Source organism: Centruroides sculpturatus, unplaced genomic scaffold, assembly GCF_000671375.1.
Source record: "Centruroides sculpturatus isolate CEXI.00-Female unplaced genomic scaffold, Cexi_2.0 scaffold81, whole genome shotgun sequence".
NCBI classification, from domain to species: domain Eukaryota; kingdom Metazoa; phylum Arthropoda; class Arachnida; order Scorpiones; family Buthidae; genus Centruroides; species Centruroides sculpturatus.
In genome coordinates this window covers 1,176,971-1,192,267 of record NW_019384371.1, presented here as the reverse complement: position 1 = coordinate 1,192,267, position 15,297 = coordinate 1,176,971, and the positions used below count along the sequence as shown (strand labels likewise).

Below are 15,297 nucleotides of genomic sequence, written 5' to 3'. Positions count from 1 at the left end.
AACCTTCCTTTATAGGCTACTTTCTCTGCCTGAATATGTAAAAATGGTAGTAAAATATTCCCAAGTTTTGGCACAATCATATAAAATTAATTGACTAGTTTACATAATAAACATTACATTATAAAATTCTAATACATAGAAGTACAACATAAGTGTCTTCTTTCTTTAGTAACATCCTTTACACACTTCACGAATAGTCTTTACAATGGAGTCAACCTTCCTTTATAGGCTACTTTCCCTGCCTGAATATGTAAAAATGGTAGTAAAATATTCCCAAGTTTTGGCACAATCATATAAAATTAATTGACAATTAAACATTAAACACAATTAATTAAAAATGCCAGCATGAAAAATTGATACATTACAAAATTCTAATTCATAGAAGGGCCAACTACCATATACTGGAGATGGAAAAAGTTTTATAAAGGAAGGTTGACTCTGCCATAATGACTGTTTGTTCCTGAAATATGTAAAAGACGTTATGAAAGAAGATATTTACGTGGTACTTCTATATATTAGAATTTTTTGTCCTGGCATTTTTAATTAATGTTTAATTATAATAAACATTGTCTAATTAAATTACCAAGCAACATTTATTCATAAAAGACCAATAAATATTTTTTATTGCAGAAAGATTTTAGATAAAAATCTTTAAAATTAATTGTTTTTAACACAAAAACAACTGAAATTCTTTTTTTTTGTTATAAAACAAAAATTACTGTTTAATGTTGGTATATTTCTAATGATTAATAATGCCTTTATAGATTTTCACTGTGGTTGCATTGTTTTATCTGTTAGTTGTAATATAATTATTTTCAGTCTCTTAAATCTAGGCATTTTTTATTACTGTGATTCAAGATCTATTTCACAACTAATGAACTTTATTTCACAACTAATGAAATACTTTACTGTTACATCTTTATATATACTATACAATTCTCCAGAAACATGTACACTGCAACAGAATTAAACTCTTCTGACAGGAAGTGCCTAACTATCAAATTCTGTTTACAAAACTCGCAATTTTAAATTGATATTATAATATGATCATTTGATTAACTCTAATACCACTCACTTCTAAATAAAAACAGCAAACCATTCACTTTATAGCATAAGCTATGAAAATTTCTATTTTTTCCATGAAAATATTTATTAACATAATTTTACATTTTATCCTCATGTAAATTATAATGTGTCATCTTCATACAATATATCTGTATAAATTTTTACATTATATAATTAAGATAACAACATCATATAATTTAATATTTAATTAAACAAAAACAGATTGATATTAATACCAGATGATCAGGAGGAAAAACGATTTACTCCTAAGGAGTAGGCTTGGTAACACTAAACTAACCATACTTTTTATTGTTTTGCTATATGTTGCAAGAAATATTTATTTATCAAACATTTAAAACTCCTTGCAAGTAACAGTTTCATTTGATCTCCCAGTATGTACATTTTGCTTAAAATATAAAAATTATATTCACTGCTAATAACTAAAAATGGTCAAAATACAAAATTAGATTTTACATAAATGAAATTATAAATATCACTTCTTCATTATTCTTAATTTAACTACATAATATTGTTTGAAGTTATTTTTTGGTTTGATAGTAATGATAATATTTAACAAAAATGTACTTAAAAACTTTTTAACACCTTTTCCCAAATTACTTCGTTTTATAATTTGCAATTTAAATAGTAGGCAAGGAAATGGGATGTTAGTTTTATTAAACTGAAATAAAATTAATTAAACCAATATTGTCTCAAACTGCTTGTAGGAAATCACAGTAGCATCAAAAACTTAATCATAAAATTCATCATTAAATTATATAAAATGCTTACCTGTCCACTTTACATAGGAGTTAAGCAAAGATATAACACCTTTGATATCCCAGATATATGGATATAAATCATATAGCAAAGAACGATTCTGACAATATGTTAGACGAATTAGTAACTTTCCAACAGTTTGTGTCATCTGATCAAATTTACTGGCTCTGCTGTACCACTCTTCTACTTCTGGATTTTGCATTTCTGCTTTAGTTTTCCTCCTATTTTCAGACACAGTGTGACCATGTGTTTTTAACCAAAAAAATTCTTGTAAAAATTGTACACCTTGTCTTCCATGTTCAAAAGGCAAATAAAAAAGATCAACAAGTAAAGCTATATCTTCAGATGTCAATTGTCTATCATCTTCATCATTTGGGTTTGCATTATCAACTGCTTCAGTCTGCATTTCTTCAGCAGTATCAATACTTTCTAAGCCACCATTTTGTTGTTCTTCATTATTAGAAATGTCTTTTGATTCACCATCAAGACTAACTGGTTGATCCATACGAGAATCATTATGTTTAGGTGATGTACTTGGGGAGGGATTACAGTCCATTGGCTCTAAAATAGCATCCTCTTTGACTTCTGGAACTGGTCTTGGTGCTATAAGAGAATTTACTAATTCATTACTTAATGGCTGGAAAGTAGAATTGTCTGGTGCAAGAGCATTTGGTGGCATACCTCCTGGTAAAATTGGTTGAGTTCCAGGAGGAGCCATTGCAATGGAAAGTACACTGTTTAACATTGGAGGAGGGCAAGCAGGAATTGGAGCTGGAACAAATGGAGCTGGTATTACCTGCCCATAAGCATTTTTAGTGCGATAAAATTCTGGTAGCCACTCATTAATAGATATTTTCAGAGCATGTTTTGGATGATATGTATTTGGTCCAATATGTGATGGAATATCTTCTACAGAACCATTTTCACTTTCAGCTTCTAATTTAATGTCTGCAGATACAGAATCATCTGAAAACAAATAATATTTTATTTCCATCTCAGATTAAAATAATAAAAAATTTTAAATAAAACATTTCCACAAACATTATTTTTGTTATAACAGAGGCAAAAATAAAACAAAGTTCAAAACTTCAACCATTAGATTAATTTAATTAATTAAAAATTCACACAATAATATAATTCAGTTGTAACTGGAAAATACAAATATATTTATCTTGTTTAATAATTTAAATTTTCAATACTTATATAAAATTGAATATTGTAAATCCTTCAATATATGTCAGGTCACTTATAAATGCGGACTATTTAGTTTAAACTGCTAAATAGATGCTGGATGTCGTTAAATTCTTATGTGCAGCTGACAAAGTTTAAGAGTGTTTGGTATGTGCTGTAGTAATTTTCCCACAAAAACCTTGAAGTATGTTTTTACAATGACAAAGCATAACTGAAGTACACTGTAAACAATATGTGAGTGAGTGCAACTTCCTGCATTTTCTGTTTTCAAACTCTTCATTTTGTACAAATCAGTGAACTAGGTATCAATTGGAATGGCAACCAAGAGGCTTTATGGCATTGCCTTCAAACCAAGCACAGCTGCATATGCAAAAGAACAAGTCTAGAGAAACAGCAGCACAGAAATTCAAAGTGCATTCAAAGTGAATTTACAAGTGGCAGAACAAGTGTAATGCTCCTAATGCTATCAAGAATAAGAGTGAAGAGAAGAGGCTGACAGAAGGAGAATGCAAGAAGATCAGTGACAGAAAAATAATTGTCTGCAGATGAATGGTGATGAACAAGGTAAGAGAAATCTTCATCAGTTAGATGAAAGTGGCAGAAAGACTTATAAATACTAGTCACAATGCAATAGACCACATATGCCCCATTTATCAAAAAATTAAAAATATAATCACTGCAAAAACAGACTATGGAACAAAAAATTAAAGATACAATTAGTATCCTGCAAATAAACCTTGGCAGAGAAAGAGACGCCACCTTGCTGCTCTCGACAAAACTTCAAATCTACAATGTGGTCCTTGTACAAAGAACCATATTGTATTAACAATAAACCTGCTTGTTCACCCACTAAAAGTATAATACTTCAGGAAACTAATGAATACCCATGGGGCATTATTATTCTGGAAAATAAGAACATACCTATTTTATTCCACAAAAATCATAGCAACCAATACATTACCTACTGTGAAATTTATGGACAGGACACTAAACTGCTCATAATTAACATATATTGTCCCAAAGAAATCAATCATTAAGACATATTACAAGAAATCAATAAGATAATTAATGTTATCCCCAACAAAAACATTATTCTTGCTGGGGATATTAACTCGCACTCCCCAACTTGGGGAGGTGACAAATTCGACAAAAGAGGGGGAACTTTCAAGCAGTTCTGCAGTTCTAAAAACATCTTCATCATGAACAACTGTTAGGCTGTGTACACACTAGGCGTTTTTAAACGCGCGTTAGCCCAGCGTTCGACAAGCGTTTAGCGGAGCGTGCGCACTGGCTCGATTTGGAAATGGATGTGGAAGTGATTGCTTGTGTGTGGCTCCTCTATCGTCGCTATAAAAGACGATGGCAGAGGCAAAGAGAATTTTGGGTGCACGCAATATTACGAGATAGACTGATGCATGAAATGTTTGCGACGTTGTATCCAAAACTAAGACAAAATAAATTCAAGTTTTTTAATTCTTTTAAAATGTCTATAAAATCATTTGACGACTTACTCCATATTATAAAAGTAGATATTACCCAAAAGCACGCGATCGAATATACAGCAAAATGGCGGCGTAAATCTAGAAGCGCCGGGAAAACGCGCGATTGCATGTACGGTAACATGGCAGCACATATATCTCAAAGCGCTCGGCTAACGCCCGCAAAACGCGCGTTTTAACAAAAATCTATAAACGCGCGTTTAACGCGCGCTTGGCCAAAAGCACGCGTTTGAGTGTGTACGGCTACATAGAACTCTTGGTTCTTTAAAACGCGCGTTTTACGCGCGTTGAAAAACGCCTAGTGTGTACAGGCTCTTATTCACCTCCAACTTTTGAATCAAGCACAGGAAAAAGTTGGATAGACATCTCGGCCAACTCCTCTAACATTTACAAATATATACACAACTGGAAGGTTGAAGATGACACTACATTATATAACAAATATGTACTGGAAGTAGAATAAGTTAAAAAATAAACTACACCGAAATCCAGCAAAATTTAATAAAATAATAACTAATCAAAATTATCGCCTTTTTAAATATTCCAACAAATGCTTTAATATCGTAAAAATGTTTTTGATCGTCTTTAATGATCTTCATCAGTTAAATGATAAAGTAAAAAGAACATTAAAGAAATAGAACATAAATTAAAATTACGAAAAAATAATAACTGTGCATGCGTTTGTAATGATGAGCGCTTAACGAAATGAATATAATATTAGGGATATATTATTTTTTTGTAATTTTAATTTATGTTCTATTTCTTTAATGTTCTTTTTACTTTATCATTTAACTGATGAAGATCGTTAAAGACGATCNGTACAATTCTTGGCTAAATCACTCAAGTCAGAATTTAATTAATCCATCCTTACCAGAGTAAGAATATTATAATTATGTTTATGAAATAAAAGCATTTTATATTTGATTTTTTATAGTATATAATACAGAGAATTTAATTATGATAATTAACAACATTGACTAAATATTAAGTAGTAATATCCTTAATTAATGCAAAAATTGTATTAGCTAGAGTTTATGTATTAAACACATTAATTATCTAATGCTATTTTTTTGGAAACTTCAAATTTTTAATTGTATTAATTTTTGATTTTTGCTTTTCAAAAGTACTAGAATTATAGTATAGTATTATATTGTGCATTTTTTCCTTCATAGATTTTACATAAACTGTTTTGAAACTAGAAGAAAAATTTACATTTTCTGTAGTTCTTAAATATAAGTGATCAGAAAAGAAATAACGTGTAATAAATTAAATTAAATGACTAAATTACTTAACTTCCAAAACTTTCAAATTATATATCATAAAATATTTTAAAAAATGTTTCAATTATAGGTAAGGATAACATATTTATATCTAAATTTTAAAATATACTTATTTCAACTCTAATTACTCTTTTTTCAACAAAATCTTGTTATTAATATCATGTAGTGAGGATTGAGAAGCTTGGTGTATAGATACATATATAAACAATTTTTTTTTGTAATTCTTGAATAAGATTATGAGTTTTTATTATATAATTTCACCTGTTTGGTTACAAATGCATTAATATTACAAGTTGTTATTTAGTAATTTAAGCTATTTCAAAAAACTAACAGTTGGCATGTACTTAATGAAAACAAAACCACATTGAAAGGAAGACCTGAAAATAACATACAAAAGAAGCATAAGTGCTTCAATAAAAATTACCCATGAATTTTGTCTAGAAGACCAACAGCTGGTTCTGTGAAGAATTCACTGTCTTGAGTTCGAGATTACAAAAATCATGTGATCTGATGAAAACAATCTCTATTAACAGCTAAAGCTATGTATGCATTCTATCGTAAATATGCATATATATTTAATGGATTTTGGAATTATTCAAACAATAGATTTTTGCAAAAAATGTCCAAAATAAATAAATGTGAAACAGATTTCTTCCATAAAAATAAAAGAAATTCCCTCTTCATTAGCAATGTGTAAAATATCCAAATGACCTTGAAGTGTGTAATTAGTAAAACTGAAAATAAAACTGCCATTTGGGCATAGAAACTTTCCTTATAAACACATAATTTGTTGGAAGATTTTGAAAATTAAATGATATTTTTGTGGGTGACCTGATCAGATTATGACTTCAAATTTCATTGTATGTGTATTTCGAATTATCCAAACTAAAATCTATGCAAAAACCCTATTCTCTTAGCCAGATACTAGACTTAACTTCAAATTATGCAATACTTTGAGTTATCAGATATCGAAATAACAAGATTTTACTATAATACAGTAATACCCCAAACTTACGCGATAGGTGGGACCGAGCGATAACCACGTAAGTTGAATTCGCGTAAGTTGGGGTATAATTTTGCAATTTGTGTAAAATCCAAGTCGGATGTATGTAAGCTAATAAATGTTCTCGTTAACCTTATCTCATCTTTTGATTCATTCATGGTTACAAGAAATCACCACATAGTCTCTCAAGTCTCCGTAGATATAACAAACATAGAAATAAATAACACAAAATAAATTGTAGCTATGTGTCGATTCCATGTGACACATCCAAAACTTGTAAGCTGAACAATAGTGTGGGGGAAGTGAGTAATCAAGAGTTGTGTGGTGCTCAAACAAAAGATGAATCAACAAGATTTGAAAATCGCGTAACTTCGGGTTCATGTAAGTCGGGGTAGCGTGAGTCGGGGTATTACTGTAATTTTTTTTGTTATCTTTATTAAAGTTTGATACAATATAAAAAAGATTTTTTATGCTGTAGTTTTGTTAAATTGATCATAAAATTTGATATTTATAATTTTATTAACAAATGCCTTAATTAAATTTTACAGATTTCGGAATTTAGATGACAGTAGTGATCATGCAACTTTTTTGTTTGGTTTTGGAATACCTTCTGCAAATTTAAAATACAGTTGTTATAAAGTAAGCAGTTTTATTTATTTAGTTTGAAATGTAAAACAATAATAAAATATTTTAGTACATTTTTAATTCAATTTGTTTTTGGGATTTTGAAAGAACTTCAGAAACATTCTCAATTAAAGTGAAAAGCAGTTTAATACTAGTCATATTCAAGCTGGAGCAGCCATATCATGATTTAGAATGAGTTAATTCTTAATTAATAGATTTAGAGAAAAGTTTTATCAAGCAGATATGGAAAGAATAGGAAAGAACTTCATCTTACAGGATGATGATGCATATTCTTCCTGAATATGAGATAAAGATACAAAGAATAATGATTTTTCCAGATATTTTCAAGAAACAGAATGAAAATTATAACACACTGACTAATTTGAAATATTACTGCAATCAAAATGTTGGAATTTAAATTAACAACTTCAAATAAATTGGATAATTTTAAAATGCTTTGTTGAAATGGGAATTTTTTTAAACACTTTTTGTCCTGTGGGCACTAAAAGGACTTTCTTTTAGCCCATTATGGGTTCAGCCATACTACTAATGGAGCAACCAGATGATAAGACCATGGGTGTGACAGACCACCTCTCAGATATTTCAACCTGTCCGGATTCAATCTCTGGTTCCTGGATGGTAAGCTTATGCCTGAAATACTTTAATCATCCAGTCAGCAACACGGATATTATTACCAAGAAAGTTCTTCAATATACAAACAACTCATAACCTGATTTTAATTGATGAAAGCCAAATGATCTTTGCCAAAATTATTGGATTATGTTAATGATTAATTAGTAATTAATTATTAATGTAGCCAATAATTTATTGAATAATCTCATCTTAAAATAGGATTAAACTGCTTTTTTCAAGTCATTAAAACATTATTTATATAGAAATGCCTTTAGTCACGTATGTACAGCTAAAAGTGATTGTTTACATAATTCATTAGTTAATTTTGGTTTTATAATTATTTTAATATGATTTTATAATTTTTGCTCTGTTGTATTTTTAATTTTATTTATTCTATTTCTTATTCTATTTTAATTTTAATGAATTAATTTTAAATTCATAACTGCATTCTACATCATTCTTTTGTATCTATGGTTAGCCAAAAGTGGCTGAAAGCATTTTTATGTATAGTGCCAAGCTTTGTGCATTTTTATGATAATATATTCAAAATATTTATAACTATATATAAGTATGAATCTTATATATACATATGAGGGCCAGTGAAAGTTTACAGATGTAGAAAATGTATTAGGCATAAAGCAACATCTATTGCATATGTAGTAAGGCAATTCTTAGTATTATTTTTACCAAGAGATGTCACTAGTCATCCAGTGTGTTGCCACATGCAATTGCAAGAAATGAATATGGTGTCATTTTGACTTGAAGAAGCAATGCAGATGACTTGTGAGAATTTTTGGAGCAATGATGTTTATGATTTTAAATCTGGTTTGTCCAAGTCAATATGTCTTGTGTGCTTTCAGGCAGCCTTTCCAGACACTTGTCCATCATGGACACAAGTTTTGCTTGGTGGTTTGGTGAATTTTGACATGGAAAAACAAAGCCTGAAAAATGAAGCCAGAAGCAGCTACATCTCAACTACAGTTACCCAGGACAGTGAAGCTCATATGGTGATTATGGTTAGAGAATGCCTCCAGATAACTTACAAGGAAATTTATAACAAATACATACTGGAAGTAGAATAAGTTGAAAAATAAACTACACTGATATAAATCCAGCAAAATTTAATAAAGTAATAACGTTTTCAACCGTTTTTCAACGATCATCCTCAGTTACCAAAAATAGAATATTAAATATAGAACATAAAATGCATTCAAAATAAATATAAAAAAATAATAATTAATGAAAAATGCCCTAGTGGACAAATTAAAGAAAAATTAATAAACAAACAAAATAAATAGCAAAAACTTAATAATTGTAAAAGGACCTCCACGCAGTAAACAATGAGTCCGCGTCCCTATGGCTTATACAACCTGTTCCCATGTGCACCTAATAGATTTCCAATCTCTCAAGATGTTTGATTGTTTGCCTATTAGTCGTCGTTTTTATAACTGACGCCTGATCCCATTGCATGTTAACATCCTGTTACCTTGCGTACGATGCTAATGCAGTGTTATCAAGTAACGCACTGATATTTACCATAAACCCTGCTTTCAACCCATTGTCATCCCACACCAATCAGTTGATCCCAAGCACATCAAGTTGGCAGTTTTCAGAGCATAGATTAAAAGTGCTTATACACATTGTACAAGCTTTTATGGCACGATAAGGGAGCTAGAGTACATTCTTAAGATAGCCCAACTACACGGATACCAAAAGAAAGAGATAGAGGGTCTTATTTCATCCTTTCAATCCACAGACTGGCATTCTCCCAGGGTTGACTGTAATAAACAAATAGTGCTTAATTACATCACATTTTTGAACAAGATACATAGATCTACTGTCAGGTCTAATAATTTTTGCATTGTATACCAACATAATCCCACTATTTTCAAACTTTTAAAAAATGATAAAAAGAAAGAGGATCGGAATTCAACAATGGGTATATATTCAGTGCTTTTACACGACCAACATTTCGATTCCAAGCTGGTTTACATGGGTGCGACGACGTGCAGTTTAAAAGAAAGGCTCAAGGAACACAAATATACAATCAGCAGAAACTTTGATAACACTGCGTTAGCATCAAATGCAAGGCAACAGGATGTTAACGTGCAATGGGATCAGGCGGCAATTATAAAAACGACTAATAAGCAAACAATCAAACATCTTGAGAGATTGGAAATCTATTAGGCACACATGAGAACCAGTTGTATTGTAAAGTACTATATTATTTTTCCGACTTTCTACAATGATTATTGACACGACTGTGTGCCGGAAATAGCCGGTCTCCAACAGGTACTTTACACGGATTCGCGTTAGTGTGCCAGGCCTGGACTTTAAGCGTGCACCGAATTAAATAATGACAAAGTTAATCAAAAAACAATCCAATATTTAATAAAATTTCTAGTAATAACTATATACAAAATTTAGTAAAANCAACGAACACCAGCATTCTTTTTTTTATTACTTTAAAGTTATGTCCACACTGGAAAGGAGGGATGGGGGTGATGACAAGTGGGAGAAATTGACTTCAATGGACATTCATTTTATTTCATTAAATTTTATACATTTCATGCATTTTATTATTTATAAAGTGATAAAGGTTTTGAGGAAAGTTGAGCTTTGTTGGATGTTCAAAGAGGGAAGGAAGTTACAGAAACTTAGACAAAATGGAACAATGGGATGAGAGAGAGTAAAAATTTCAAGAAAAATGTGAATATAATTTATGGACAGCCCCTTTTTATTAAATAAAAAGGAAAAGTTCTTGTGAATTATCTGCAGTTTTCATTGTTTAGGAGAAAGAATGGTGGGGAAAATGATCAAGGTGATGGTGGAAAGACACTTGAACTGTATTTCTCCACTTTTTATCACTGGTTTGGATTGAAAATCTGCAAGAATGGAATAGACGCCAGGTCTCCAACAGAGTCTTGATCTCAAATCCTGGAGATTAAGTATATTCTGCTCAACAGACACCTGGGCATTTATTAGAGGATTTACAGTAATTATATGTAATTTATACATTAATTAAAAATTAAAGAAAACAAATAAAATAAAATAAAAATTAAAAATTTATAGATTTGACAATTTGAAAGCTTAAAGTTCAAGATTCAAATTAATTAATAAAGAATTCTAACAACAGTCTACAAAATAGTCTGAAAATGTTACATCCAAATATTTCTCACCATTCAAATGTTTTTCTTCAAAGTTTAATTTTAACAGCACTGTAGATTGTTATGGGAGTACATTACTATTAAAACCATCTTATTTTGTTAATTTACTTATAATTGTTTCCATCGCTTTTATATTAATTTTAAATGAACAATATAAATAGATCTTTTGATAACATTTAACAATATTTAATTTTAGCATTATTCTGAGACATATCAAATTTTAATTAAAAGGGAGGAAATCATAGAAACAATGAGATATAAATAAACAATTAACTACTATTTATTAGTTTTTGGGAATTTGGGAGCTGAAAAACATTTAATTTGAAAATAAAAATGATCTGTGGACTCTTTAAATATGTTTCTTAGTGTCAGTGTTATTCAGATTAATTATTTAAAAGCTAAATGTTTAATTTCTCAATTTGTCTTCTTTCTAACCACGTAAAATACTCTTGGAATTCTGAAAGTGTTTTTTTTGTGTGTATTTGATTCAATAACTCAAAAATAAACATATTAAATTTAAGAAATTTGCTGTGAATTATATCTGCTTACACAGACTAACATCCAGTGTGTGAAATTTGAGAGGAAGGTGTTATTTTAAGGTTGGGGTAAGCCCACACTAACCACCACCACCACCACCAATAAGTCGTTAATTGTTCCATTGTCTTGTAAATGAAAACTCTCATTCTGATTTAAGTCAGTCAACTTACAATGTTATTATTTTATTGTACTGGGAAGAATGTTGTTGTTATTGTTTAATTCATAACTAGTTTTGTTAAATCTGATTAATTTTATATTTTAGTTGCAGTACTGGCATGAATGACCAGCATGCCTGAAACCCTGGGGTTTCAGGCATGCTGGTCATTCTTCAAAAACACAGTAATAAACATAATTCAAAGGCAGATCTGAGTTCATTTATCAATTTCCAAATCCTGAACCTTATTACTTTTCAATCTATTGTTATATTATTCAAAGCTAATCTATTTTCATCTATCAAAAATTTTCAATTCTCTTTTTTAATTATCCACTAAATTTAAACAGCTTCAAATCTAAAGTCAAATTTATTTTATAGTAATTGTAAATTTACCTCACTTTTCATATCAAATACTACTACTAGATTTAAGAAACAAGATTTATATATTCCATCAGAACATTTTACAGGAGCTCTCCTACTTATGAACAGGATAGTTTCCTGAGGTTTTGTCACAAGTCAAAGCTAATGTAGAGAGTACATTTGTACACAGAATAACCACTTTGCGTTTGAACCTTCAATATACGGTGGTACCTCAGGATACGAACGTCCCAGCATACGAAATTTTCTGGATATGACATGAAATTTGAACATAATTTTGCTCCATGATATGAACAAAAACTCACCATACGACGTTACATTAGTCCGCAGTGCCATTTTTTATTCACTTCTGTTCATCGGTCTCAGTCTGCGTGTTTGCTTCGTCGTGGAAGGATCTTGCTCGATAAAAGAAATCTTGAGGTATTATCAGAAATTGACTGATTTTATTGAAAAGAAACATCCTGAAAAGGTTCACATTGGCTGTATTGCTGCTCGGAGTAATGACATTTGCCTAAGTCATTTTAGAAACATTTTAAAAAGTAGGCAAAGCCAAACCTCTGGATAGATATTTTACCAAGTGACCTCTATCCAGTGAAAGTGCTGGTGGAAGTGAAGGAAAGAAAGCAAAAAACAGTGAAAAATTTTAAAAAATATATAAAACAGAAAAGATAAAAAAATTAGTTTAAGTTATTGTTACATTATGTTATTAAGTTAAGTTTTAGTATTATTTCCCTTCTCCCTCTCCTCAGCCACTAGTTTACACCTCCACCATAGTCTATCTGCAAAAGTAAAGTGCAAATAAAACTACATTTTTTTAAATCAATTATTATTCTATTATGGTTATTTATACATTTACAACTACAAAATGCATTTTTCAGTGTTTTCCTTACTAAAGTTTTTTTCCTTACTTAGCTTTAATTTGAGAATGTTTTTCGTGTTGGAATGAATTATTTGGTTTTACATGTAATCATATGGGGAAAAATGATTTACCTTACAACATTTTCATGATACGATCTCAGTTTCGGAACAGATTAATTTTGTATCTGAGGTACCACTGTACTTAATAAAATATGTTACACTCAGTTACCTGCTGGCTACTGCTTAGTAGTAGGTGTTACAAAATTTTTTCATCTAATGCACTTAGTTTTTATAATGTCCAGTTTAGTTTCCATGGTAATAGAGTAACATTTCTTGCATTTATCTCCACTGCTAGATTTACTATTATGTTTGGATGCATGTTTGAAGCAATAATCATATAAGTTTATAAAAATTGCCAACAATACTAAAAAACATTGTTACAAACTTTAACACTACCTCAAGAGCAGCAATAAAATCTCAGAATTTGCACAAAAACAAAAAAAGCTAATACTCAATAAAAGTAAGCCCACATTAATTATTTATTATATATTACTGGCAAAAACTAACTTCAATGCCACCCCCACAAGTGACAAGAAAACTTCACATAAATTTAAATTTTAGACATATGGTCATATTGTTCATAAGTTGAAGTAGGAGAGAATTTGTATTTATCTAATGAAGAAATATGCATTGTTCATTATAGCCAAGAACAGTAAGATAAAATTAATTAACCAAACAAATATTTATTAAAAATTTTATACTTACTGACTGACAGATCTCGCTTGCCATCTGCATTACATTTACTCCATTGTGCCAATGTATGAATAGGAATGAAATTTGTTTCATATTCACAATTTGGGTTAGTTAGCACACCACGCAAATGAGGTATAAGATCAGTTGAACGACCACAATAAGGTCCTAAAAATAATCTCTTTTGATCGTAATCATTAGCATGCAAATTATCCCAAATCACAGGTGGTCTTTTCAGTACTTCAGATAATTCCTGTACTGATTGTACTGTAATATTTTTTGATATAACCTTGGATCCTAAAATAGAATTAACAGAATTAAATAATTACAAACACAGTAAAAAATTTTTTCAATTGCAATATTATATTTTAGGAACAGCAAATGGCTGAGACTAACTAAAAGCTATAAATAAATAAAAAATTTTATTTAATAAATAAATATATTTTACAATTATTTTCTTACATTGCTTTTTAACTTAGATAAAATTTAATCATACATAAATACAGCATATACATATTAAACATTAATTAAATTCATTTTATTCATAATTCAATATTAATTATCATTTTAAAATATAAGCAATAATTATGTGAATAATTTTATAATTCAACGAACACCAGCATTCTTTTTTTATTACTTTAAAGTTATACAATCATTACCAAATAAAATGTTACATCATAATTTTAATTTTTAGCATAAAATTTGTTTAAAATTTTATTTCTATTATCTTTTCAACCTTCAATAAATTATAAATTAATTAAAAAGAATTTCTTGAATTTTTTTAAAACAAAATTGTAATAAAACTACCACCACCAGAAATAAAATATACAAAATAAAACTTTAATACAACCATATAAGAATTAAAAAAGACAATCAAGAATGGTCAGAGTGTTCCAGAACTGTGTAAAAAGACTTATTTGTACAATACCATAAAGAATTGAATTGATAATTGAATTGATAATGAATTAAATTGAAAGAATTGAATTGAATTGATAATGAACACTTCACTGAACAAACACAAGAAGAGGCGACATAAAATAACAAATACTGATTGGTCCTCCTTTGTCTTCAGGCAACAATTTGAAACTTTTCAGAGCGCGGGAGACGTTGACATCGACATTCTACCCAGTATATAGTGATCGAATAGTATTCCCCCGAACTTTGAAACTCTCCCTTATAATTCCAGCCTTTTATATTTCTGACAGAAACAATTCTTTTATGTTTTCTTCTGAAAATGCAAATTTATGCTGATATCTGCTATTAAAGATCTTTTGAAGAAGTGGAAGGATGTCATAACAACAATCTTAAAATGGCATCCAAACCAGGTTGAAGTTAATAGTCCTAGGGATCTCTACAATTACAATGCTATTAATTACTTCTG

General features: G+C 29.7%; 1 protein-coding gene and 1 long non-coding RNA gene across 2 annotated transcripts in view; one reads left to right on the top strand and one right to left on the bottom strand.

Annotated features, from left to right (window-relative positions):
• Nucleotides 1–1,617: 1,617 nt before the first annotated feature.
• The window catches only part of LOC111615007 (protein O-GlcNAcase-like), a 47,482-nt gene continuing 33,802 nt past the window's right edge, over nt 1,618–15,297 (bottom strand). The window contains exons 7-8 of the mRNA XM_023356385.1: nt 13,932–14,213; nt 1,618–2,808 (exon numbers count right to left, since the gene is read on the bottom strand). Of these exons, the coding sequence (XP_023212153.1) occupies nt 1,838–2,808; nt 13,932–14,213 (1,253 nt within the window). The 3' untranslated portion in view covers nt 1,618–1,837. The remainder of the gene's footprint in view (nt 2,809–13,931; nt 14,214–15,297) is intronic.
• LOC111615017 lies at nt 5,354–7,454 on the top strand. Its single transcript, XR_002755022.1, has 2 exons — nt 5,354–5,407; nt 7,364–7,454. It is a non-coding gene; the product is annotated as an uncharacterized LOC111615017 (long non-coding RNA).